Here is a 27,978-nt window from a genome sequence, read left to right as displayed (position 1 = left end):
TTTATGTTGGATAAAAGTAAGTATGAATACCTTTATTGCCAAAAATCTAACGCCAATGGCATTTTTCAAATATTCCATGACTACTTTTCATTACTGTCAATTTTTTTTCCTGTGGAAAATCATGAGAATAATCCCACTTATCCACATTCAGTTCTGCAGCAGAAATGACAGAAGTGAGAAAGAATGTAAGGTGGAAAGCTTCCATCCCAACCAGTTTAAGCAAACCGAGGAAACATTTTCCTTGAAGATTTATTTTTCTGTGCATCAATGAATATATACATTTCTTGAATAAAGAAAGAAAGCACTCTTGTGGTCAAGTGAAAAAGTAGCCCTTTACCCAAAAGCTCATTTACCACACTCAGATGTGATAATGTATTTATCACATCTGAGCATCAAAAAGATGCTGTATTCCCAGTGGAACTTTCAGTATTGTATCAGGGGATTATATACCTGGGCAGCTATTTAAAAAGTGGAAAAAAAACGACTGGCGGTGTCACCTGAAAATTCACCGTTCTTATTTAAATCACAGCATACAAGATAGGCTGGAAAAAAAACCAAAAAACAACCCAAAACAGAAAGCCCAACAAAATCGATCTTTCAATCTTCTTGTCGCTCCGTCTGCAGCAAGCACGGAGGAAGTTTGTGCTGCCGGCGGCCCGTAGTTCCCCTGGCAACCGGCAGGAAGCGTCGGCGGCGCCGGGGGCCCGCGGGGACGGCGCTGGCCGGAGCCCCGAGCCCGGCGTGCCCGGAGCCTGGCGTGCTCGGAGCCCAGAGCCCGGCGTGCCCCGAGCCCGGCGTGCCCGGAGCCTGGCGTGCCCGGAGCCCAGAGCCCGGCGTGCCCCGAGCCCGGCGTGCCCGGAGCTTGCGTGCCCGGAGCCCAGAGCCCGGCGTGCCCCGAGCCCGGCGTGCCCTGCCAGCGGGAGCCGGGGCGGCCCAGGGGCCCAGCGCAGCGGGGCGGCCCCTCGGCTCCCTCGTGCTCCTGGATGTCCCCCGGCGCTGGGGAGGCCCGGGCCGGGGCCTCTGTGGGAGCTCGCCGGAGCTTCTCTGCCTGATCCTGTCGGCGGTGAAGGCGCTCGAAGCCCCTCATGTGTTTCTGCCTCTGCACTCCGGGAGAGTCGGCACTCGGCAGGGTAAGGGAGCAACCTCGCCTTTCAGATCCTGCTGACCTCCATCCTGCCTGCCTTAAGTGACTTCTAGATCCCGAACTCCAGGCTGCGCTTTTCCTCCTTTGAAAGATGTCTCTTAAAAGTGCTTCTCCCATTTCTATTTAAAGTGTCTCTCCTTGATCTGAAGTCTGTCATCTGCCAGTAGATGGGTCACTTCTGTACCAAACTCTCGTTTGATTCATGGCTGTGCTTCACCTGTCTGATCTCTCTACAAAACCCTTGCAGCTCCTCACTGCACGAGAGCTTTCATCTCTGAAGAGTGAGACCTCCTTGTGAAAAGTACTTTTTCTGGTCAGGGCTAGCTAATGTACCTTAGCATGTATCTTCATTACTTGGAAAACAGAAAAAATTAAAAACATCTCAATTACTTCTAAATACTTGTCTGAGAAAAATATTTATATAGGTATTAGAAAGCTGACTGTATTATTTGTACATTTCAAAGTCTGATACAGATAACACTATTTTGTGCTACATGCTGCTACTGTCAAGAACTTGTCTGGTGCTTTTATAGTATGAAGCGATTTTGATTTTTAATTTTATGACAGTTAAAAATCTGTCTCTTACACTAATGTGATTAGAATTTCATGATAATAAATGGACATACAAAATCAATAGATTTATTTCTATATTAACGTTTTCCATTTGACTTCCATTTTACAAACAGAATAGTTCCCAAAAGTGTCATGCAAGTTTCTATGAGTTCTGAAGACATTTAATTGACTAATTGTGGTGTATTATTTCTTTTAAAAAGACTTTCAGTGGAGACAGGCCACATTCTGGAAATGACAGGAAAGAGAAAACAAAATGTACAGTAGGTGAACTGATTTGAATCACTAGTTCTGATTAAATCATGAGTAAAGAAGTATTGATTTAAACTTTCAATTTTAGTTTTGCTTGTATTTTAGCTGATTTGTTAATCATTATAATATGTTGTTTCATATCATTCAGTAAAACCTGGGCTCTTCATTGAATTCTTTCCACAAGTTATAAAGACAGCATATCTACAGATGTGCTGGGACCTTATCACTTACCAGAAACAGAAGCAATTCTAAATATTTCATAATGCAGATAATGACAAAGGTACCTGGCTGGCAATCCTGCTCAGAGGGGAGAATTAGAATAGCCAAGCTAAACAAGGAGTGCAGATGCAAGAATCTGGCAGAGATTAGGGCTGGTGGCTGATAGAGCTGAGGGTGAGAGAGTAGCATGGCAATTCTGTCTCTGATTCATCCTGGTCTCAGTATTTGGCACTTGATAATATTTTTAACAAAATAGGTGTCACCAAGGGTGACGGCTGGACAGCAGCAAGCACACTGCTCATCCCTGAGGCAATGTTTGTTTCCTTTTTTTTTCATCTCTATATGGTGCAATTGCTTTTTCACAATAGGAAATGTGCAGAATACACCACAGCAAAAATTACTGAACATTATATTATTTAAAACCTGGGTTTTCAGTATTATTAATTTTATTAATATTTGAAATCTTGTAATCTCACAGGAATTATTTATATTATTCATCATAATATCAGACTTGGTATGTTAAATAAGTAGAGAACTATTTTTTTATTAGGGACACTTCAACCCAATTACATACATTTGTATTGATGTGTAGCTGGTGCATTGACTTACAGAAGATAAGTGTATTTAATATTAAATGATGTAGTCAAAGTTATTTTTGCCGTGTTTTTAAAAAAGTACTTTCATTCTTCTTAGTGGAATTGGAATTCATTTTCTGTGTTCTTTTATTTTTTTTTTTTTTTTTGCTGCCTTACATTTCTGTTCTCATCTCTTATTGATTGTGGTTTGGGTTTTGTGTCTTGAATGTACTTGCTTCATTCCTTCATCCTGGACCTTCCTCAAATTGTTGCTTTCTTCTGATGTAACTGTACCCTACCCTGTTTGACTCTGGGCTCTTCTGCTGAGGCCTGTACTGCTGCTCAAATTTTTGTAGGCTACCCTGAAAGCAGACTGCATCTGATTCACTTTTGCTTCAGGTCTCAAAGAACACAAGTAAAGAGGAGCAGGTTAGGAAATGTGTGCATTTGAAATATGGAGTGACAGGAATACTGCAATTGTCCCATGCACTGTGTCCAATATATAAGGATGAGCATCTGTTTCCTAGTGCACTTATTCAGATTTACTTGGTTGGTTGTTCATGTCAATTTTTGGGGCTGGGGATTCTAACCCTTCCTATATTCCACCATATAGGAATGAAAATTATTTTATGTTTTTAATTTTTTTTTTTTTGTAGGAAGAAATGTTCTAAGAATGTCATCAGGCATCCAAATAAAAACAAAGTCTTCAGCCCAGAAAAGCAAGACATGTTCTCCAGAATCACAGCCAAAGCCTAGTGCAAAGCTGAATCCTAAAACTATTGATCCAGTATGTGTACGTGGTGGTGGTTTTGTTTGGTTAAAATCCATCTGTGGTTTGAGGAGTGCTCCTTACTTTATGAAATTGCTTGCAGGACATGCTTCCTATTTTTTAAACTGAAATTAAACTTTAGTTATTAATCATACATACCTTATCTTCTAAGCTCAAATGCCTGAAGGTATAACATTGTTTACTACATTACTATAAAAATGTATTTTGGTACAGTTGTGGCTTGAATGGTAACTGTTATCTTTTTATTTACTATTGCCCTAAAAAAAGATTTAGAGCTAAGCATTAAAAAGGGTTGGTTTTTTCGTACTTCTAAGCTTTGGCACCTGTTGCTTTAGAGAAGCCTATTTCCGTTATGCAATGAAACCAAGAATCAGGTGTCATATTGAAGGTACTCAAGGCCTCATAAAACCTGGCAAATTAATTGCTGGTGAGCATTATTTGAAACTCACAGTTACTGTGACTGTGTAATCCTTCAGGAAAAATTTGTGTTCTTGGGAGAGTAGTAATGAAAGGAGTTTTTATTTCCTGGAAGTCCTGTGTCTGGAGATCTAACATTGAATGCATGAATTATAGTTCACCACTGGGCCATATAATTTGGCAATTAGTACTGTCACAGGCTTTTTGGAAAGTGAATGAAATGCAGAGGTACTTTACTGATAAGCAGAGGCTGAGTACTTTAATGTGGGCATCTTTTTTACTTGAAATCTCTTTGCAAGTAGCACAATGACCAAAATTAAGCCATGAACACAATTCTGCTAATCTTAATGTAGGTTTAAACACTCAGAAGATAACAATTGAGATTTCATGGTATTTCCTTCTGAATGCTTTCATAATATCTTTTGTATTATCTGGAAAGCAGAATTAAATGATCATGCTAATAAATAATATAATAGTTCATAGGCATAAGAAGCATGTATATTATAAAAACCAAATTTGTGCAGCTTTTCCTTGCTTGAAAGTCCTAGTTTCCTTCTCCAGTGTGTCTTTCCTAGATTCTCACCCAGCGTGAACCTCCCTGTGCATTTGCAGTGCCCTCCCACCATCTTACCCAATATTTGGGGTTTCTCCCACATCTTGCCATTGTATACCTTTGTCTGTACTCAGATCAAGATGGAATTGCAGTAAAACTGACTTCTGCATGTTACCAATATAACAACAAGAGCTTCAGGGAAGTGAGAGCTCCTTGCTCTGCTTAGGAAAGAACTTGTAAGACTTCAATATTACCATTTGCAAGAGAAAAAATAGAAAAATAAAGTGATTCCATCAGGAGACCACTGATTGTACATTTTTATTCATTTTAACAACTCCCCAGACTGATGAGTCTTAGAAGCAGCTTTCAGATGAGTGTATCACTTACATGTTTTCCACTTCATAGCTGCAGTTCTTTTTTTTTTGATTTGTTTTGGAAACATATGATTAAGTTCATGTTTTGGTAAACTTCTGTTTTAACATATTCATAATAGCTATAAAACATTACTGTTTTAAATAAATAATGCTTTTTTTTTTGTCCTTACAGTTTCGTGCTTATTCTCAACCATCATCTGCATTTGCTGCTACCTATGCTAGAGGTGGTATTCCCTGCAGGTATGTTGGGTTTGTTTTTTATTTTTACTAAATATATTATGAAATACACCTCTTCATGTTTCATCTTTTAGTTAGGTTGTTTAGTTCCATTCAATTCTGGAAAAATTTCCAATACTTAACTCTTTTCGGGGCAGAAAGCAACTTCCCGTGCCTTTGAAATTGTCTTCTTTTGGTTCTTTTTTATGCTGTGTTAATATCAAAGCCACATTTTTAAAGAATAGTTTAGTATGTGCACATTTGGTTTCCTAAGTGTCTTTCACAAACTACATTTTCAGGTAATTGAATTTACTTATCCCTACTAACAAAGATAATAAAATTAGTGCCATTTCAATAAGTAGACCTTGCACAGCCTTCGTGGTACAACAACATGTTATTGAATTTCCTATTCTGTAGTTTTTAGGCATATGAAATATGAACAAAACTACTCACAAGCAAGTTTAGGGTATTTTAAGTTACTTAGTTATATATTTGCCTAGACAATCAACATTCTGGTATTTTGTCACATGGATGCAGAATTTACAAAAATATAAGCCATCATTAATAAGATGTATATGTATATAATAGTATAAAATAATAATTAATACATAGTATTAATACATTTATTAGTATCTTAGGAGTAAATAGTAAATTCCAATATGATTTTCCTTCAATTTCAACTGCTTTTCTATACTCATTGCTATTTGAGGAAAATGTTTCTTGGTATACTTATCAAAATAAGTAACTTTGGAAAAGGAGTATCTTCTGTGTTGGCATGAGAGACATCTATAATTTTTATAACTTCTGTTTTCTGATTCCTATGTGATTAGGAGCAGAATTTTGAAAACTGACATATTTTGGGAATTTAGTATAATTGCGCTGTTCACCATTATACATACACACAGGTTGGAATCCATGATCCCAGGGATCTTTGCCAACTTAGTTGATTCTGTGATCCGATAATTTCACTAAGGAGAGCATTATGTATTGAGATTGTGTATGTAATGTAGGAATACAATAAACTAATTGGTGATACATTTATAGCAAATAGTGTTTGCAAGAAATTATATATAATATATGTTATTTTGTTAAAACTTTATTCTTTATATAGGTTAGTGCATGGATCAGTAAAGCACAAACTGCAGTGGGAATGCCCTCCTGAAACTGTTCCCTTTGATCCTCTTCTTTTAACATTGGCAGAGGTAAACCCAATTTCTTGCAACATTAGGCACACAACCATTTCCTATTTGCAAATGTCATTTTTTAACAATCTAAGTTAGCTAGTTAGGCTCAGCTTCTAGAGAAATATAAAAAAACCCCACTTGTGAGGATATTGTATGAATGAAAATGGTCAAGATCATTGCTATTTGTAGTTCTTTAGTTAGAGCTTTCTGGGAGAGCTAGGTAGAGCTGTTTAATTTTCAAGATACTGATCAAATGCAAGACCACATCTCAGATGCCCAACTGTTGAATGAAATTTGTGTTTTTACAGATGCTTTTGTAAACTAAATTGTTTTGCTTATTTTTGTATATAACGCCTACCTTATGAAGTAAGAACGCTCTCCTCAATAGATTGAATTAGTATAGTGGAAATAGGATCCTGTAAATAAGTGGAAGAGAAGTACTATACACTATGTTGAGGCTTATACACTATGTTGAATTAGTATAGTGGAAATAGGATCCTGTAAATAAGTGGAAGAGAAGTACTATACACTATGTTGAGGCTTCTGTTTTCTCAGAACCATCTGTGACATTTATCACCAAATATGTTCCAGGTGTCTAAATAAATGCTGAATCCAATGCTGCAGGTAGAATAAAGTGCATATACTGAGGTGGCTTGCATTATTTTTTCTTTTCTCCTTTTTTTCCCTGTTTTTTCATTTTTATTTTCTTTGTTTCTTTTTCCCTTTGTTTCTTCTTTTTTTTCCTTTTTTTAAATACTAAACAAAACTGTCAATTCCTAAGGTAACATAAAACTTCTTTTATGTTAAGAAAAAAAGCTTCAGACACATGGCTTTAAATCTTTGAGTTTTGCCAGTCAGACCTTCACTAGATGTGCATCTTTGTGCTATCTACAAGTTTTTAGTGTTGAACAGAGAGGTATGTGGTGTGGGGTGTCTTTCCTTCCATAGTTCACCTTCTGTTCTTTTTTCCTTTCAGGGTACAAAACCCCTATACAAATATAGACTGTTCTAGTTCATGGTCTCATTGGAAAAATACCTTGGGTTTTTAGATTAAAGGTAGTGAGGTACAAATATTGATTGAGTTGGCAGTATTCATAATGTGAATTTTAATATTCAATATTGTAAAGGAAAAATGAATTAGAATGTTCTGTGAGCAAAGCTGTACCCAGTGGCTCCACATGGTGGAGTTAGTGTACTTTATGTTTTGAACTGATCTGACAAAATCTAAACATGGTCTTGCTGCTGTGTGGAACTTTTAAAATGTGTTTTTGTTTAAAAGAAGGCTCAGTATTAAGAAAACCATGTTTTACATTTGCAACAGGGACTAAGAGAGACAAAACATCCCTATACTTTTGTTTCCAAGGAGGGTTTTAAACAATTACTTCTGGTTGAAGGTGCTGCTGAAAAAGTTATTCCCTTGCTGCCTCGTCTAGTTCCAGTCTTAAAGGCTGCATTGGTATGTCCTAGTCTTCATGCAGAGATTTTAATGGGTTTGACTTTTTTTGTTTTCTGCTGCTGGTGGGAACTACATGAGTAATATTAATGTAATAAATCTATCACTTGGGCTTTTGGCTTGGGGGTAGGAATGATTTCTCTTCCTGTTGTTAACCCTGCCTTGGTTTATTAGCTAAATATGTCTGTAAATATAAATTAAGATGGGCAAATTCTTGTATAACTATATGACAGTATCTATGGGAAAGTTTTATGAAACTCTTCTCTTAAAGGTTTTAATATAAGCAAAAATAAATACATATATTTGTGGACATTTTTATATGTCCACGCCATAACACGCAAAAAATAAAAATGACATGAAGTAAAATGGATATGCAGGAATAAATGCTCGTCTATTACATATAACAATTCAAAACATGCTACAAAGGTAAAACAGAATCATAAATAAGAGACCCACAAGGATCATTGCATCCAACTCCCAGCCCTGCACAGCACCATCTCCAGAATATGTCAGTGAGGAAAAAGGAATAATACATTTATAGTGTTCAAGGTCATATTCTTAATTTTAAAAAATGTTTTTAACTCTTCTACACCATCAGAAAATAAAGTGAGATCTTGGCTTTGAAGGTTACCTCTTTTGGATCTTTTTCATGTCTTTGAGAGCCCTTTTCTGGTTCAGTAAGTAGCTGTCCCTTAATCTAGCTGTGTTTCAGTTCTGATTTAACAGAGATGGCTTGAAGTTTGAAAATTAATTTTGATCTCAAATCAGAGATGTAACAGAAGTATGGGATTGTGTGTTATCTTTGGTTTAGCTTAAAGGCAAAATTAGACAAATAATTCTTGTCTCTTCCTCCAATTAATATTACTCTTCTGATAATTTTTATTGTTGCACTGTTTTGGTATTATGTCTTGTTAAATCTTCTACTAGACAAGTAGTCCATGATTTCTAGTTAAAAAGAAAATTTTCAGGGCCCAGATGCTGGAGAGGAAAAATAGTTGTTTCAATAAACTTATAATTTAGTATGAAATCAAAATAAGTTGTTATGAGTCTATTTCTCTGCTAAAGGAAAAGCAGCATAATTAAACCACCAGAGAAGTCAGGTACAGAAGAACCTTCCCATGGGACAAATAAAGATGACAAAGAACTGTAGAAGTAGATAAGAGCCTGATAACTGCTGGCAGGTGTAGTTGGCAGGGGACTAAATTAATTGAGGCAGAAAGTCATTGGCTCCTCTGTTTCTCCAGCAAAGAAAGTTATTGTTATGAATTACACAGAAATTACCCAGAATTCATTACATTTTTAACTAAAATGTTGTCTCTCAATTTCAACATATCAGCATTTGACTGGTTTTTTCTAATGTGCTGTGGAATACTGAAATTATCAGTGTAGCAAGTTTTTCTGGATGCCACATTTTTTATTTCAACAATAGTTTTCTTGTCTCAGAAGAAATAGAAGAGTTTTGTGGAAATTTCAGGGATGCTTTTGTTTTCCACTTTAAAAATGTGCCTTGCCTTTAAATTTGGCCTCTAGAGACTAATATTCAGTCATATTGTACTTCTCTTTCTAAACTTGTATCATTATAGCAATTAGCAATTGCACAGTAGTTTTAGTGTTTAAAACTACTCCATACAATCATAATGCAGAGATTGCAGTTTAGAAAAACTTACTTTGTCTGAATCTTACAGGATTTTCTTTCTTTCTTCCCCTTCTGAAGGCGCATGCAGATGATGAAGTATTTGGAAGGGGATTGGATGCTTTAGTGCAATTGAGTGCTGTTGTTGGCCCATCTCTTAATGATCATCTTAAGCTTCTACTCACAAATGTAAGTTTTTAATGCTGTAATAAAAAATCATTTGTATTTTCATGACATTCTTGTTTGAGATGTTACTATATTATCTGCACAGATACAGTGGAGGACTCAGCAGTTCCATGAAAAACATTATTTCATATAGTCCCCAGTGTGAGTCCTTTGTTCTTTTAGAATGTGGTGACTTACAAAGTTCTGGCAAGGTCCAAAATCTCCTGTTAATGTAAACTGGAGAATAATGGAAGTCTTCTCTCTACAATTTATGAAAACATGCAGATGCTTTGTTTCAGAGGAAAATTTGTTGCAAAATGAGTTTTTAATTTTAAGTCTGAATATCTTAGCAAAACCATAAACGTTTTAATACATTAACAGAAGCAAATATTCCCATTCCTTTCAGATGGGAATTCTGCACAAGGAAGTTGTCATTAAATAAGCTTTGAGTTGGATTATGAGAAGTATTTTTATACCAACTTATTCTGGGGACATCCTTCCTCTGTCAGACAGCCTTTTCATGGTTTCTTTTAACCTGCTTGCAAAGTGCACTTTTACAGCAAAATAGAAAGACTTTTTTTGACAATCACTACAGAAGAGAAATTACAGCAAGTTTTTTTTGAAGTATTTCTGCTACAATAAATCTCTTTCAATGCACATGATAATAGAAGTTAACTTTTCTTGTGGACAATTCTTTAAGAATGACTTTTTTTAAGGTGGATATTTCTTTCAAATTTGTTTGGTAAAAGAAAAAGAAATATTTTTGTGGGTTAACAGATCAGTTTTCTTTGAATTTAAGTTTCTCTTTAGTTAACTTTTTTATTCCATTTGCTTTTATTGAGTTCCATACTTTGACATCAGTTACAAGTTATAAAATAATGTTTCTTTGTGGCTTTACTTTGCAAAGGTAAGATGGAATAAAGTAACAAAATAGGTTATTATTGCCTCTTTGCATATATTTTACTATATTGGGCAATAAACCTTTGTTTTACTTTTCCAATAGCTTTTAAAGAGATTAATGGACAAGAAATATAGAGAAGAAGTTACTACTGCTTTACAAAAGTTGGAGCACTGTGGTGGAAAGGTGAGTTGATTGGATGTTTATTTAGTAATCTACACTTTTTAATACAATTTTGTCAGAACAGCTTTCATCTCTGGTTTTGTTGCCATGTTCTTGCTTCAGTATGGCTGGGATACATGCTTGCTGTTCCATTTTCTGGGACTAAATATGTTTCTCAACAAGATTTACTCCTGCACAAAGTTACTTTTTGCTGGTATTGATGATGCCTGCCTGTTCCCACTAATAGTTTATTGTTTATGCTATTTCCTGAGGGAATGTGACACTCACATTCCAGCCCACCCTGGTTAACCCAGAGTTTGGATCTGCAATGGCTATAAATCAAAAAGATGCTTTAAGTAATAGATGTCAGTAGAGGTTTCTTCTGTTGAACATTTTTTTGACAAATTTTGTGCTGTACATTGTGCACAAAGGAGAAAAGGAGAAAAAATGAGGAGTACTGACTTAGATGTTCATCTAGAAGAGAAAATATTTGCTTTCTTGACCCTATGAACAGTTGTATGTGTTATATTAAATGGTTATTCGTAAAGAATAGGAATTACCTGAGGAGCAGGGACCATACAGGCAGGCCCAGCGGTACTGAGCTTGTGTGCCTTAGCCAGTAGGTGCCCAAATAATCAGTAGTTGCCTCTTCATTTTTGTGTGTACACATGTTCATTTAAGAGCAGTAGCAGTGTTTGCTTACAGACTTGAAAAAGCTCACGAAAAATGAAGGAAGATGAGAGTTCTTTATTTGTATGAAGTGAGACTAGAAAAGGAAAATTACGGCTCATTTTAATGTTCTGAAAATTTAGGTCCAGATAATATAATTAATCCAGTGAGTCATTAACCTCTAATTCTTCTATCAGTCCCCTGATTTCTTATAGTCTTACCTGTTGGTGAGTAGGTCTTTCTGTATATCTTTTAAAAAGACTGTAATAAGATAAAGCAAAAAAACCTGGAAACAAACTACTAAGTTGTGGTTACAAGCAATATTATATAATCCAAGCAATTAATTTATCAAATTTATTTTCTAAATTAGTTATAAAGCATATGATTCTTACTTTTGTTGGAAAGCCCCTGCAGAACATCATTCCTCTACATAAAAATCCTTATTATTTCTTGTATATATTTGTGCCCCCTTTTAGGTGTGAGTTTTCATGTCCCTTATTTTGGATGTTTACTCCCCAGCATTAGTTATCACAATGGTGCATTTTCTCAGTTCATTATTTTCAGCCCTTTTCACAGTAAATTTCTCAGCAAATATTAACTTTTTAGCTTTTAGCTTTCTACTGTTTGATAATAGCAAAGATAACTAAGTAAAAGTTGTGAACTATGCAATTTATAGAGGCTATATGAGTACTGTCATATGTAGTGCTAGTGCCCCTTATTTTGTTTAAATTTGTTTTGTTTTCTTCAACAGGCAACTGTGGCGATCATCAAATCTAAAATTCCAACCTATTGTTCGATCTACTCTTGAACAAGGAAACTGTAGTGATTTATACTGTAAGGTGAAGTTTGGAAAGAATCTGTGTGTAAATATCACTGACACTTATTTGGGGTATTATATATTCTCTTAAAATAATAGTTATTCCTCAGTATGATGGAGAGCAGGAGTCTTATCAGTTTGTGAATATGTAATTATGGAAGACTTTTTTTTGTATATTTGTATATACATTTGGCTTACAATGACACTGATTAATGTGCTATTTCAAGAGCAGAATAAATATTGATTCTTATTTAGTTTTTAATTACAATTTCATGTATTATATCTGTAGTGCTTTATATGTTTTGTATATTTGTGTGATGCAAAATAATTTTGTTGTAATTACTTAAATAAAATCTAACTTGGTGCTAAATCACGTATGTATAGCTTCTTTTGAAATACATAACTTCTTTTGTGACACAGCACAGATGGGCACATTAAGGTTTATGGGGACTAGGTTAGACATAGAACTGTGAGCCCTCTCAGACTTCTTCAGAGTCAGCTTTTAAAGGTGTGAAGCTGAACCCAGTAAACAGGCAGCATGTGGTCCCAAGCTGAACTTGCTCAGTGCATTCTCAGCATGTTGTTTTGAGAGCCTGGAGAGGCTCTGGAGAATACAGTGTAGAGGCATCAGGTTGCTCCACAGAGCCACAGCTGAGGTTTTGCTCAGCTAATTAATTCCTGTTAACTTTGAGCCTACTGAATGGGAGCTGGGTGGAGGAGGCAACTTTGAAATACTTACACTGTGCTCCCTTTGTATTGAGCTCAGTAACGTTACAGATATGCTTGGGATTTGCTTGTGGATTCAGGTCCAGACAAGTTAATAAACTTCTGAACATGGAAGCTATGAAAAATGTAAGTTAAAGACAAAAAGAAGATTGTACAAGACAGCTTACCTGGCTGTCAAGCTTTGGAGGGTACAGCATTTGTCCATTAATGTATTTGAATTTGAATGCAAAATAATTCCTAATTGGTTCTTGTAATAAATGCTGTTCAGGGACATGTTGTATTTGTGTACAATGTCAGGGAGAGTTAACAAAAGTAACAAACTTTGACCAAGGTTTTCCCCTGAGGAATATTCAATTCTGACATTTAAAGTTGTTGGAAAGGATGTTTTTTTCATAAGAAGATGCCAATGCATAGAGTATTAATAAAAGTCTGTCATGTGAAAGCATTTCAGAAGTTTTTTTTAAATTACCACAACCTGACTAAAATTCACTTCAGGACCGATCTCTGCCAAGATCAGAATTGTGCTAAGTCAAGATAAACGTATTTATGTTTTAAAAAAGAAAAGTATTTCTTCAATAAGCATTTTTGCCAGCAGGTATTTAACAACTCAAAAAATTGATCATGGTCCTTTTTTTCTTAATGTTTACTTTATTTTTTAATTTTTTTTTTACAAAATGTGCACATTTAGTTTACACAAACACGCTACAGCAGATTTCAGGTGTACATGTATTGTACTACTCTTATCCTACACTGGTGATAGCAGAGCAGCCTTCAACATGCCTCTAACATCCCATCTCTACACCAGAATAGATACCTGATTTATTTTTACAAAATAATTCTTGTAACTTTCTTTCTACTTCATTAATCCCCTTTCAGACTTTCTGCAGCAATGTCACAATGAAGGTTGGCCTATCTTTGATAGCATTTCACCTATTTTGAAGTATTGGCGAAGACTCTGTGGACAATATATTTTAAAAATTACATGGATGGAGGGGAAATGTTATATTTTATATGCATACTTTCTTAGAAGACTCTTTCTAGGTTCAGAATTAGGTAGCTCCAATCTTAATGAAGAAATGATCTTAAAAAATGTAAAGCGTTTATCACATATAGATGATATATAGCTGAAGTTTTAATTGTTTTCCTGGTTCTGTCTCATAGTTAAAGGTATTACAAAAAGATGAAATAGATGTTAGCCTCTAGCAGTCATTATTAGTGGAGGTTACTATGTAGTGATGTTCATTCTCAGCACTAAAGTGAGATGGCAGTTTTCAAAATTTCATGCCTTTTTCTTCGTTAAAGGCAGAAAGACACATACTTAGGAGAGCAGTGTTAGGATCCAGTTAAGGTTTCTTCATGAAAAATTGGAAGTCAGAAGATCCTTAATTTTAAGCAAAGAACTTCTCATACACATCCAAGAAGAATTAAAAATACACTATGTAGGATTTCTGATACTCATGTCATGATAAATTAAGTGCAGACTTATTAGGTGAGACTGAGAGAAGCTTATTCATAGTTTTTAGGGAATAAGAATACCCATAAGCAACTTGCTTGTTTGTTTGTTTGTTTGTTTTGTTTTATAACAGTTCTTGCTCTCAAGTTACCTGTTTAGTTGTGTTTGGGTTTTGGGGTTTTTTTTCTGAAGAGAAAAACAAGTCAAAGTTGGGATGCAATTATAGCAAGATGTGCATTGCACATTTATTATAGCATTTTAACTCAAAATATTATTCAAAAATAAGGACTACACTATAGAAATATGAGAAGAAAATAAATTGTAATGCCTCTGTATAAATTAGAAGCTAGAGATTTAAGAAGTACATTTTAACACCTGGAGCTTAGTCCAGTACAAATGAGTAGCAAAACTAGCAAAACTAATCTCTGTGCGATTGTATCTATTTTATCTAGGGGTTGGAATGATAATAAAGGTGCATAATGTCAGTTGTATTTTGTTTGATTTTGTAGTAAGAACCTGATTTTTCAATAGAGTCCTATTAACTAAATAGCCACTGTGGAAGTGCTAGATTGTATAATTTAGAAAGGGTTTTTTGTTGGGAAGGGTTTATAATAAAAAATTTACTTGCATAATACATTTCTCAGTGTAAAGCTGAGTAACTTTATTTATGATAAAGTGGGAAATCCATTTTTTTAGATAATGTTGCAGAATAGTTCATATTTGTCCATTAGTTGTAGACCTAATGTCTTCATTAAATCACATTTTCAAAGAGCTGCATGGATCGCATTATATTCTCATCCTGTAAAAAAAGACAACACATAACCAAAAATCACACACCATCACAAATGTAGTAGGTGGATATCTATACTGAAATGTAGTAGAACATTTTAGTTAATTGCAACATTCTTTTCAGCTTGTTTGGAGAAATGATTAGCAGAAAAAGGCTGTTAATGGGTCCATGCTTAAATAAGTTTTTCTGTGTATTAATGAAACTAAAACTACTCTGTCAAGAATACAATAGCATATTAAGAAAATTAGATCTGTAACATTTCTGAGGTTATCCATTTATATCCAGGATAACAGAATACACCTAGACAATAAATACTGATGGAATAGTTGTATCAAGTGTGAATCTGTACATGTAATTGTTAGTCCTGTGCAAAGTACACAGGATTCTTCTTGTAATCCTAAGGCTTCTGCTTCATAGTTAGAGATGACTAAGGAAAACAGACTGAAGTGTGCACCACTGCTGAGCCAAAATCAGTCAGTTTGACAAGTATCACCACAGCACTCTTCAGCTCCCCAATTCAGATTTTTTGTGTGTTCACACTGAAGGATGGTGACTGCCTCTAAATGCTACTCCTGCTTTCTGATTATCTTGCATTAGGCAATTTTTAAACAAAATATTAATCTTTCCAGTTCTATATCATACCAGTGCATCACTCTGTGCTCCAGATTTTATCAGTAGATAACTTTCAGCACAGCAATTAGCAAAAAATATTTTCCTTTGTAAGCTTAACCTTTCAGTGTATAGAAGAAAGAGTTACTTGCAGTTGCCCATATTTGGTGGCATTTCTGGATCAACACTTGCTAGCACAAAACAATATATATACACACAATATAAGAGTTTATTACATGCTCATTTAGCATTTGCTGGTCTCACTGTAATGATCCCTCTCTTTAGTAATTTCTTCAGAGATGATATAGCCATCTTTAATTTTAAGGAATAAAAAGACTGAATTATAGATTATTTTTGGATGTTTCATGAAAAATGTGCATCAAAACCCCACTTCTTAGAAAGGTTATCTCAATAGTATTCTCCACTACTGATAAGTATGTGAGATTTCTGTACATTAATTTTCCAGTAAGACGTGTTCAGTATCAATTCCCACTTAAATTAGTCACTGTTCAGTCTAGTGGGTGATTTGCTTTGTAGAAAATGACAAATCTGAATAATTAGCTTAATTTATGTTATAAAACATGCACAGTGGGGTTTTTTATCTTTGATTCTGTATGTCATCTGAAGTAGTGCTGCTGTAAGGAATGAACTGTGTGCTATTTTGTAAAATAAAATAACTTACAGAAGCAATGATATGTCATTTCAAAAATACACTATATAGGCTAATGCTTGAAAATTTTGTATAGCAAAGCTACTATATTAAATTACTGAAAGTTAAAATAAATTATTCTTTTCCTCATTGCATTGCTTTGATACATCAATAAACTAGTGAATGTCACTGATGTAAGGTTAACAGTTTAACTTAAGTCACTTGTCATATAATTAGTACAAATGTTTTGTATATACATTAGCAACTAAGCTCAGTAAATGTGCAAGCAAACATGCTCTGAATCTGCAAATTGTTTTGACACTTCTACCAATTTTACTACATATGTATAATCATGAATGAAACTGGTAGTTTTCTAAAATCAGCTCCATATTTCGGAGTCTGGCTGTTTGTTTACAGAAGTCTTCCAATGCCACTCCCTTAGTCAGTCAAATTAGAAGAGTCTTCACAAGAAAATACAGGCTTGTCATAATATTTAGAACATGATAAGTTTTAGTAGCTTTTTTTGCCATCTTTAAAAAAAAATACCGAAAAAACAGAAAAACCCCAGATGCTTGCATTGGAACTCTTTGGCAAGTGTATCTTTTTCATTTGCCTCTTTTTTCAGTACATTTCTACACAAATTTTCATATTAGACTTGTTAAACAGCTCCTAATTCAAGACAAAGGGAGGTGTTAATGCCTATGAAGCATTGTCCATATGAAGCACAAACCTGGATGAATGAACTTTGGCCGATCTGACCTACCTTTATACCAGTTTTTCATAGGTTTGAAATAGTTTCTTTGCTGTTTTCAGGATAGCCCAAACCATCAACACTGTGTATGGAAAGGGTTACTTCTGCAGAAAACACCTGTGCCTGAAGCCTTTTTGTCGTTATCAGAAGGACCATGTCACTGGCCCTGACAGTCACCCGTGCACTGTGCATGCCTTAGTCCCTTGACTGTTCTTTGTGGTACTGCTGTGGATACGAGGCAATGCCCAAGTCAGACCATTTCCCACCAGCACCAACCAGTGAAAGGAGACAGGTAAGGAACTGAGAAGTGCCTAGTTCTTGAGGTACCCCCACTCCTGTTTCTCAAGACCTAGATTTGCTCTTTGGTAATTTATATGAAGCCAGACAAACAGCCACCACTTTCTGGGACTCAGTCTGGCATATCTAGGGCAGCATAGTCCATTTCTCCTGTGGGAGCAGAGAGGCTGCTGGAGTCTGGATGGCAGACTGACATTCAAATGCATGTTTGGGGTAGGGAGGGCAGGGAAATGAGGTCATACACATTCCCTGTCTAAGATGGAGGGAGGATGAGGGGAAGCACCATTCTACTCAAATCCTTCTACCCAGTATCCAGAGAAGACAGCACTCAAAGCCTGAATGCTTTATAATTCCCTACATAACTGTTTCAACACTTTTTGAATGGACTGGCCATTCTTTGCAATGGGACTGTGAATTAAGAGCCTTGAACCTCCTGTGTGCCTCAGGCTGTACAGTGCCACTGCACTGATAGTTGTGCCAAACAAGTGCTCAGCACAACAGCACAAATTTTAAGAAAGGCACATATATGCAAAATTAGTGTTTAAGAACACACTAGAGTCTCTTGATGCTACAAAAAAAAAAAAATCTCAGGAACATAGCCCAGGAACCTGAAGTAGAACCTCTGTTCAAAGATGTTTTGCTGTGTTTCTTCTTGCTTGTAAAGTAAGCATGCTACATTTCCTTTAGTTATTGCAAAACAGGAATAAAAGGGATATACTTCTGCAACTCACTAAGTTGTCTTCTAACTCAAAGTAGAGGAACGCCAGTTTTCAGAGACTGGCAAATCTTGCCTGAGATAACCTTCAAAGAAGAGGCTCCTGCAGCCTTTCCCTGGCAGAACACACTTCAGGTCTATTTAAAGATTCAGACATTACCTTTTTAGATCTCATACCTATCAGAATGTTAACAAAAGGTTTTCCTGCAGGTCTGTTTTAAAAGCAGCAGTCACGTTCCTTTGTAAAATATGTAATCCTGAAAAGAGTGAAGCCACATGAACTCCTGAACTGAGTTTCTTGAAGGACTTTGATTGAAACCAGTCACTAGTGGGGTTCTGCAGGGCTTATCCTCAACCAATTCTCTTCATTAATGACCTAGATGAAGGACTCAAAGGAATACTAAGTAAATTTATGGACATCACTAAACTAGGAAGAACTTTCAATTCACTCAAGGTCAGGGAGGCCCTGCAGAGAGACCTGGACCAAACAGAGATGGTGAATGACACTGTTTAGATTTTGCCTTTTTTCTATGTTCTCTGTATTCTTCACACATATATTTTGTAGCTCTGTAGCCCTTGTATTAGTGACTCATTTTCCAAGTTCTTTTCCATGGCCTTTCCCTAAAGCAGAAAGACAAAACAAATTCCAGAGCTCCAAGCCCCAGGAAGTAAAAGGCCCCTATCCTATTTTGGTTCTCCTCGAGAGCCAAGACTGAGAACAACTCAGCAGGTCCCATTCTCATGGACAAAGTACAGCCAGTGCTGAAGGGGGGCTCCAGAGAATGGGCTTGACCTGGGGGGGAATTGCATCACCACTTGTCCTCCTAATTGGTGACTTTTTACCAATTATGCTAATTTCCTAAAACCTATAAAAACTTACTCACCCCTGGGGGGAAATTGGGCTTTGTGGACATCTTTCCATAACTGCTCCTGAAGGCCTTAAAATAAAGATCCCCTTTTATATCACCTACTTACTAAAATTATCTTGAATTTCATTTCCAGGTTGGGCAAAAGGTAGCATAATCACCAACCATATGAAGTTTAACAAGGACCAGTCCTGGCATCTGCACTTGGGATGGAACAATCCTGCTTGTGTGTATAGACTGGGGAACATGAAGCTGGAGATCTGCACTGTGGAAAGGGACCTGGGCATCCTGCTCAATGGAAAGCTGAACATGAGTCAGCAGTGCCCTGGCAGCCAGGAGGGCCAGCCCTGTCCTGGGGGGGCATCAGGCACAGCATGGCCAGCTGGGCAAGGGAGGGGATTGTCCTGCTCTGCTCTGAGCTGGGGCAGCCTCGCCTTGAAAATTGCAGTTTTGGGTACCCCGATATAAGAAAGACATAAAGCTATTAGAGAACATCCAAAGGAGCCAATGAGGATGGTGAAGGCTCTGGAGGAGAAGACCTGTGAGGAGCAGCTGAGGTCACTTGGTCTGTTCGGCCTGGAGGAGACTGAGGAGAGTCCTCATTGCAGTTACAACTTCCGCGTGAGGGGAAGAGGAGCAGCAGACACTGATCTCTGCTCTGTGGTGGCCACTGATGGCACCTGAGGGAACCCCTGAAGTCGTATGAGGGAAGTTTAGGTTGGATATTAGGAAAAGGTTCTTCACCCAGAGGTTGGGCACTGGAACAGGCTCCCCAGGGCAGTGGTCACAGCACCAAGCCTGACAGAGTTCAAGAAGCGTTTGGACACTGCTCTCAGGCACATGGTGTGATTCTTGGGATATCCTACACAGGGCCAGAAATTGGACTTTATTCTGATGGGTCTCTTCCAATTCAGTATGCTCTATGATTCTATGAATCCCAACCCCAAACCTCATTTCTAAAACCAAATCTTGATATAAACATGAATTACACATTTTGAAGCACAGAAGTCTTAAAAGAAGAACAGTCTTAAGTGGCAGAGAGACAAAAATTTAGGTAGCAAGATACTTTTTGTGTCAAAAAAAAACCATAGCCATCATTGAAGTTGAAAGCAAGGGAAGGTGAGATAAGTAGCAGGATGACAATTGTAGCATTCTGTAGCATTCGTTGCGTGTCCATCATGTCCCAGTTTAGAGAGCATCTCTCTCACGTGTATTCTGAATAGTTAGAACAGGTAAATAAATCTTCTAACACACTTGAGAGACTGAATTGCACTGGGTAAGGAGAGCAGGCAATTCCTTACTAAAGGTATTAATTTTCTTTGTAAATGAATCATTCAGCCCATCACCATGATTGCTGTCATATGCAGATTAATGTGTCATTTAACTTCCAGAATGCTACAGACCTCAGCTGGGAAATGAATCTCATCTCAGTTTCTGATGATCACACAGGGTTAGCAGAGGAAATGACTTTTGTTGGTATTGAACAAGACTGACAAGCTGGAACCACGGTCAGTGCAACAGAGCACTGCTGACAGATGAGACACTGCCCAGTGCCTGTTGCTAAGGATACACAGAACAGCCACAGTTAGCAGAGCTCTTGGCTGTCTTTTGTTCCCCAAAATCAGTGGATTAAAATCAAACAAAGTATCACTTACCAGGTAGCTGCACTCGAAAAAGCAACTCCAATGAATAGCTACAGATGCATATAAAAATAGTCTGCTTCTAGAGCATCTTTGAGCATCTAGAGATTTCCCTATTCCAAATAGTTAAAAACTGAAAAAATGCATTAAATGCATTTATCTTGATAGTCTTGTTATTATCTGTCTCTTTATTACTCTGTTCTCAATATAAGAGACAAGAATCAATAAGCAGGGGTTATATTGCTGGTCTCTGTCAGCTTTGTATTAATCAGTCTGCTGGGCAAGGTATCAGTAGACCATTACTATGACTTCTTAAATTTGTCACTGTAACAAACAGTATCAGGCTTATTGACCACATGAATTTACATAATGTAATCAGGCCTATCATATTCACTCTGTCTAATGTGATGCTTTACTATACACAACAGCCTTGATCTTGGGGTGTCCTGTGCAGAGCCAGGAATTTCATCTATTGGACTCGATTGTCCTGGTGGGTGCCTTCCAACTGAGCATATTCTATAATTCTATGAACCTCTTATCTTGCCAAAAGCTAGTCATTCTTATCTTATACTCTATCATGTTTCTTTTTCTTGCAATTTTAAACTGAAAAATTAACAGGATTTCCTTAAATTTATGAAAATGCAACTGATCTTTCTTCATATCATCTACTGGTCGGAGAACAAGCTGGTTTCTGAAGAGCAGAGGAGAGAAAACAGTCTGTAACTCCTGCTTCAGAAGTTCTCCATCCTGGCTCTAGGGGCCAGGAGCTGCTGGAAGAATTTTTTTCTTGCTGTCAAGAAATTGACAGCCACTTGGGTAGCATAAAGACTTGTGACTGATAATCATAATCAGTTTACACCCTTGCCTTAAGAAAACTTGTCTGGTATTAACTCTTGCCATCCAACACTTTGCGAGCCCCTTGCACTCTCTTTTTATAAGGCTTTACTGCTTATAAGCACATCATAACTCACTGAGAAAATCAGCTATGGAGGATAAATTTTCAGGCAATATTATTATTGCCATGATTTTATGCCAGTTGTGACAGAACTGTGTGCCCCAGCATGAGCAGAAGATAGAAATAAATATTTAGCTGAATGTAAAGAAGCTTTTTTCCACCAAGTGTAAACAATACACTATTAAAGAAAGAAAGGATATTGGCACAGCTGTCTAATAAGCAATGACAGCTTGTGTACAGCAGCTCTTCTGCAGATTCAGGCCACAGATTTATTTACACTGGCCAGTGTTTCTGTGTAATGGTGTACATAGATACTCTACCTTGGGAAAATGCTGTCTCTGGTATAAAGATCACCCTCACTGACACTCCAGAAATCTGTAAAGAGCTGTGATAGAAATAGCCAACAGATACACATTCAGTACTTAACACTGAATACTTACTTTCTGGCAGCTCTCAATGAATTCATCTATGGTAACTACTCCATCTTTGTTCTTGTCCATTTTCTGTATTAAAAAAAGAAAAAGAAAAAAAAGTGCAGGAATTGGATTTGTGTGGCCAAGTTTTGGTAGCAGGAGAGCTACAGAAGTGAGAAGCTGCCAGAAACTTCCCCCATGTGCAGCAGAGCCAAAGCCAGCCAGCTCCAGGACCTGCTGCTGGCCAAGGCTGAGCAATGAGGAATGATAACCTCTTCAGCCCTTTGTTAGATTTTCTCTCCCCTGTTCATTTGAGGCAGGGAGTGAGAGAGAGGCTTTGTTGGGTGCCTGGCATCCAGACAGGGTCAACCCTCAGCAGTATGTTTCTCCTCCTGAACTCCTGTGTGAAACAAGTCGTTTTCATTTTTCATTTCAATTATATGACAGCCTAGGAACAACCAGTCCAAAAGTCATAGTAAGTGGACTATGCTTAAAGAGCTTTTGTTGAAAAAACAGGGTGTGATGAGTAGGTCTGGGAAACTTGGAATGGAGCCACAGAGAATAGAAAGGATTACAGAATTGGAAGGATATGTTACAACAATGAAAATCTTTATCTGCTCACTGCGCAGTCTTTTCAGCTTCTGTGTTATGTGACCTACCTGGAAAAATGTTTCCACATGTTGTCTGGGTGCATCTTCTTTGAGAACAGGATAGGTGCATTTCCCCATCATGTCATATATTGCTTTCATGATGTCAAGCATCTCCTGAAGAGGAAAAAATTATGTTTCTGCAATGTAAAGTGCATTTTTCCCACCAACTCAGAAAAACTTGCACCATTTGGTGAATCCTCAGATGAGCATCCCAGGGTGGGGGGTGCAAGGACCTCCCTACAGTGTGGGCACCCATCACGCCAAGGGGCTCCTGCACTGCCCCTTCCATGGCCTCTTTTCCAGATGACCTTCCAGTTCCTGGACACAGCAGTGCTGCTCTTTGACTTCTAGAATGTCCACTGCTTTAACTCAGAACATAAGTTTTTAGGATTTGCATTTTAGAATAAAATTTTGGAATTCACCTAGGTTGTTTTTTTTTTTTGACTGAACTGATTCAAGAAGGAACTATTTAATTATTAGAAAATCTAGCATTTCAGCTTTCATAGATGTATGATTTCAATTTCAAATGATTTATAATATGTGGGAAGAATCTCCCAATATCTTATGAATAAAAATAAAAAAGAAGTTCTGTAATGGCAAGTGAATGGCCAAAGCACATCACCTTCTTACAACCTATTTTCCCTAAAGAAAATAAAAACAGCCATGAACACACCTGCACTTATGCAGAGTCCTCCTTTTATATCATAATCTTTGAATTTTGAGTGGCTTGTGAAAATTTTAATAATTTCAAAAACAAGTCATCTGTAGTATGCTAAGAAATTATTCTATACATTACTCTTTTATAATGAACCTGAAGTGCTTTATAAAAGTGTAAAATTATAAGTGTAATTTTTATATTTGCATAAACCCCACTTAAAAAAACCCTCTCCATATATTTTGATGAAACACTCATTTAGTCCCACTTAAGTATTGTTTGAATCCTTGCAGAGTAAAAGATGTAGGAATCTTTCTTTATAAATCCTGTTTCAAGTAAAAATTATTAGAAGTAGATTAACAAAATAAGAAACAATTATTGCCAACATACTTAATTTATTTTGTCCAAATATCCTACAATCTATCCTAGGAACTGTATGGGCAAATATGTAGGCATAAGTTGAAGCCAACCATTTCTGTACCTATTATGCTCAGAAACATAATTTCTGAAGAATTCTGAACTTTTGCAATTTCTATAAAGATTTTCCCTTTTCAATGTTCATCTATACCTTTAAAATGAGACAATTACGTTTTTAGTGTGTCTAACTTCATAATACCTGGTAACTTGTTAACACATTCAGTTTGACAACTGAACCATTCTTCTCCGAATGCAGGACTTAGCTAACAACACTTACTTTCAGTGATTACATAAGAACTAGATCTTACCTCTTTAGTTATATATCCATCCTTATTTATATCATACAAGTTGAAAGCCCAGTTCAGTTTCTCCTGTACTGTCCCTCGGAGTAAAACTGAGAGACCCATAACAAAATCCTAAATAGACAAAAGGTCTTGGTCAGTTTGGAAATGAGCAGTTTTCCTCAAAAACTCAGAAATCCAGAATAATAAAAAAAGATGTATTGTTCCAAATTTCTTTACTTCACTGTGAGTGCTAATGATTTCTGGATTAACAATCTAGGCACTATTTCCTATACTCATATTAATAAGTAAATTGAGTAATTTTCTATAAAGTAAACATAATTTTCTGTTAGTGGTTGTAGCCTCTGAAAAGACTATGTCTCACATAAGCAGTTCCTGTTGAAGTGAATACCAGGAAAAATCCATCCCCATGGTTCAATGGTCCAAGAAAAGCTTAAATGGTAACTAAGCACAGGAGACCAATTTGGGGAAAACTGTGTACTAAGGAACATTAAATTCTTGTTAAATCTCTACCTTGTTAAAGTGGAATATGTAGTTCCCAGATCCCTTAGACCAATCTGTTGCATCCAATCTTTCAAACTTCATGTACAACACTGCACACCTCAATTCTTATTACTTTTATTGGAAGTATGATAGGGAATAATAAATATATTACATGTCCATGTGCCATTTTAATGTTTTTGTGATGTAATGCTCTATTGCTGCAGAGCTATTCCACAGAAAGCAATCAGAAGGCATTTGAGATTATTTGTATGTAGTATATGTAGTATTTGGTTATAGATTTTTATTTCATATTAAATACTCTTTTGACAGCACAAACCTCATTTACATTTATTGAGCATTGTCCACATTGGAGAAAATATCCACTTCCATCACCTCTCATCTGTATTTCTCAGCATGTTAATATTTTGTAAGCAATAGCTTTTTCTTTTTCCCTAACCATTTCCTCCACCTCTTTTTATTTGATAAGCGTATGAAACCATAAATTTGTGAAACTGCCTTCTTAATACATTGAGCAGAATATGGCAAGTGAGTACATTTAAATGTGTCTTTCTACATTGCTTGCAATGACATACAGGAAGTGTTAGAGTAACATTAGAGACAATAAAAGCCAAAATATTTCTTATTTGCACCAGCAAGGTTTTGCATTGTCTAACACAGGAACAATGGAACACTGAGGTTAGACATAAATTTAAAAGGCCTGGTGTACCACAAAGTCAAATAAATATACCTGATACACTGAAGTACACACAGATATCATGGACTCAGGGGGTCTAGCAGGCACAGACAACTCTTCTGACAGCTCCAGACTTTTTAACAATTCAATTGACATGCTCTGGCTGTTCTTAGTCTGTCAAAAATTTCTGTCTTATTGGTATATGTGCCCTTTGGGGTAAATGGGTACATGAATCTTGAAAGAATTTTGCTCATCTTGTCTACATATCAATGACTAATTGAGGGTCACAGGGTTAAATCTCTAAACAGTTCTTTAACAATGTACTATTAAACATTAAATTGTTCAAGAAATTCAGAACAGATTTGATCACATTACAGCATTAGTAATTAACCTTTTAAATTCAGTACCATGTCTTCAAGTCTTTTCTGCATGGTTTTACATTCTTGATGTAGCTTCTCCTTAAGTCCTTTGTGAAGGTCCTCAGTTGCATTATTTTCTTACATTATATGTAAGAATTGTGAATTTATTTTTATTTTGGCTGAGCAACATTTTTAAAATTTATCTAAAATAAATCCATTTTTCTTTTCTTGTTCAATTCTCTTTGTAGCTTTCTGTGATGTACCACCTGTGTTAGCTGGCTTCCCAGAATCATTTCTACCCCCATTTCCAAGGCTACCCTTCTATCATCGTTTTTTTGTTAAAAAAAAACCCTTGACTTAATATTGTTTTCCATGGGATTTGGGGTTGTTAAAAAGCAGAGACGACTCAAAAACCTTCCAGGTATGTGCTCTAAACATTGCAGCAGTGAGTTATCTCCTTCCATATTGCATCAACATGTTTTGGGATCACACATAGTTCAGGTGCATTGCCTTTGTCTGAGTGTTGTGCAGGAGTAATCTCAGGAACAATAGAAAGAATTGTTCATAATAAGAAGTTGTGATGAGCTGGACAAGGACCAGCTTGGATGGGAAGTCTTTTCTACATGCTTACTTTAAAGCAACTGAAGAACAGTAACAGAATCACACAGAAATGGAGTATCTGATTCAGTGGATATAGGCCAGATCCACAGGGTATTTTGGGTTAGAGCCTTGAAAGGCAAAATGCTCTGTGTGGAAGGCAATGTGTGTGTCAGGAGCAGTGCAGCCATTCTGTGTGTTAAGGAATAATCCAGTGCAGAAAGCCACAGTAAAGCAGCAGTGTAGAGGGAAGCAGCTAAACTCAGGAAGCAGCTGCCCATCTTTTTGCATGGAACCAACATCTTAGTGATGCACAAATCACACACACAATTTAGCAAAAGAGGATCAATACAAGTCCCTATTACAGTATTAGAGCACCCAGATACTGTTTTCCATCCTGGTTTAGACATGTAATTTCTAGGGAGGGAGGAATTCTACTTTTAGAACCTGTTTATTTTTAAAGAAAATGTCACCATACTCGGATACATACATGCTCTGAGAATGCTGCCACTGCCCCCTGAGAGGGATGGTCCTGCTCAGCTGAGCACCTAAAGGGGAGAGGTGCATCCCATCTAGGGTGACAAAGGAGTCTAAAACAGGAAGTCTGAGCTGAGACAACTCTAGGTTGGGTCTTTCTTCAGTCTGTGACAGTGAAGTTAGAAATACAAAAGTCTCTGTCTCCATACTTGCCTTTACTCCTTTCCACAGTTTCCTGTTTGTAACTTGCCAGTTTCCTGCAAAGCATGCTAATACCTGTTAAGACCTCCTTCTGTGCCTAATTCTGAATCTTCAAGAAAGGGGGATGTCTCACTGAAAGGCTGCAAAATGCAGCATCATTGCACCTGTACCAGAGCCTGTGTGTACTCAGAGCCTGCTGACATTTCTGTTCTGCATACAGCTGTAGAGAATGTCTGGTTGTGATCTGGGATGAACTTGTATTTGTGGGGTTTTTTTCAGCAGTGATTAATTATCTCCTAGCAAGGTTGTTGATGACTTTCTGATTGCTTTATCTCTCAGTAAATCTTTGGGGATAATTAGTTCATTAATAAATTAATTACAAGCTTATTAGTGTGCTGTCTCAAATCCATAGGAAAGCTTAAAATTATTCACCTGGTCATGTGTTCCTTTATGTCTTTTTCAGAAGTAGGTAGAAGTAGGTAGGCAGGAACCTTAATCCATTTTTAAATTTAGATTTCAGGATTTTGAAAAGGAATCAAGTGATGGCACAGAAGTGGTGGAGGCCTGGTGTATGTAAAAAAAAGGTCACGGAGAAGGAACTGCTCCTAAAAGGAAATGTATTTCTTTGTAGCTACTTTAAATCAGATGGTGTTAAAATGCTTATGAGATCACCACTTACTTAAAAAAATGAGCTCATTTCCTACATGACATGGACAAACCTTTTTGTGTTGAACCCACAGAATCATGCTTGTGAACCTCATGAAATTCAATGGGGCCAAGTTCAAAGTCCTGCACCTGGATCAGGGCAATGCCAAGCTGAAATAACAGCTGGGCAGAAAATGGATTTAGAGCAGCCCTGAGGAAAAGGACTTGGGGATATTGGTTGATGACAAACTCAACATGAATCAGCAATGTGGGCTTACAGCCCAGAAAACCAACCATGACCTGGGCTGCATCAAAATAAACAGGACCACAAGGTCAAGGAAGGTGATTCTGTCCCTCTTTGCCTTCATGAGACCCCACCTGGAATCCTGCATCCAGCTCAGGGGCTGAATGACATGGACCTGCTGGAACACGTCCAGAGGACTGGAGCACCTCTGCTGTGAAGACAGACTGAGAGTTGAGCTTATTCAGCCAGGAGAAGAGAAGGCTCCAGGGACACCTTAAAGCACCTCCCATTACCTAAGG

General features: G+C 37.0%; 2 protein-coding genes across 12 annotated transcripts in view; one reads left to right on the top strand and one right to left on the bottom strand.

Annotated features, from left to right (window-relative positions):
* Positions 1-710: 710 nt before the first annotated feature.
* Positions 711-12,464, top strand: PACRGL (parkin coregulated like). 5 transcript variants are annotated; one of them, XM_077177656.1, is made up of 9 exons: positions 991-1,130; positions 1,392-1,457; positions 3,417-3,553; positions 5,067-5,134; positions 6,222-6,312; positions 7,616-7,750; positions 9,462-9,569; positions 10,549-10,629; positions 12,026-12,464. In XM_077177656.1, the coding sequence occupies exons 3-9, from the start codon at positions 3,434-3,436 to the stop codon at positions 12,080-12,082; spliced, it is 660 nt and encodes a 219-aa protein (XP_077033771.1). In that variant the 5' UTR covers positions 991-1,130; positions 1,392-1,457; positions 3,417-3,433; the 3' UTR covers positions 12,083-12,464. The 5 variants fall into 5 exon arrangements, with proteins under 5 accessions (XP_054489315.2, XP_077033773.1, XP_077033771.1 ...); XM_077177657.1 differs by having other exon boundaries at positions 1,274-1,457; positions 3,417-3,547; XM_054633338.2 differs by having other exon boundaries at positions 1,274-1,457.
* Positions 12,465-14,906: 2,442 nt separating this feature from the next.
* Positions 14,907-27,978, bottom strand: part of KCNIP4 (potassium voltage-gated channel interacting protein 4) — a 389,496-nt gene continuing 376,424 nt past the window's right edge. For all 7 annotated transcript variants that reach the window (XM_054633539.2, XM_054633544.2, XM_077177655.1 and 4 more), the window contains 4 exons: positions 23,986-24,093; positions 22,615-22,719; positions 21,983-22,045; positions 14,907-15,069 (listed from right to left, as the gene is read on the bottom strand). In XM_054633539.2, coding sequence (XP_054489514.2) covers positions 15,022-15,069; positions 21,983-22,045; positions 22,615-22,719; positions 23,986-24,093 — 324 coding nt within the window. In that variant the 3' untranslated portion in view covers positions 14,907-15,021. The remainder of the gene's footprint in view (positions 15,070-21,982; positions 22,046-22,614; positions 22,720-23,985; positions 24,094-27,978) is intronic.

Source organism: Agelaius phoeniceus, chromosome 4 (assembly GCF_051311805.1).
Source record: "Agelaius phoeniceus isolate bAgePho1 chromosome 4, bAgePho1.hap1, whole genome shotgun sequence".
NCBI lineage: Eukaryota > Metazoa > Chordata > Aves > Passeriformes > Icteridae > Agelaius > Agelaius phoeniceus.
This window is presented reverse-complemented; position numbering and strand designations above follow the sequence as displayed.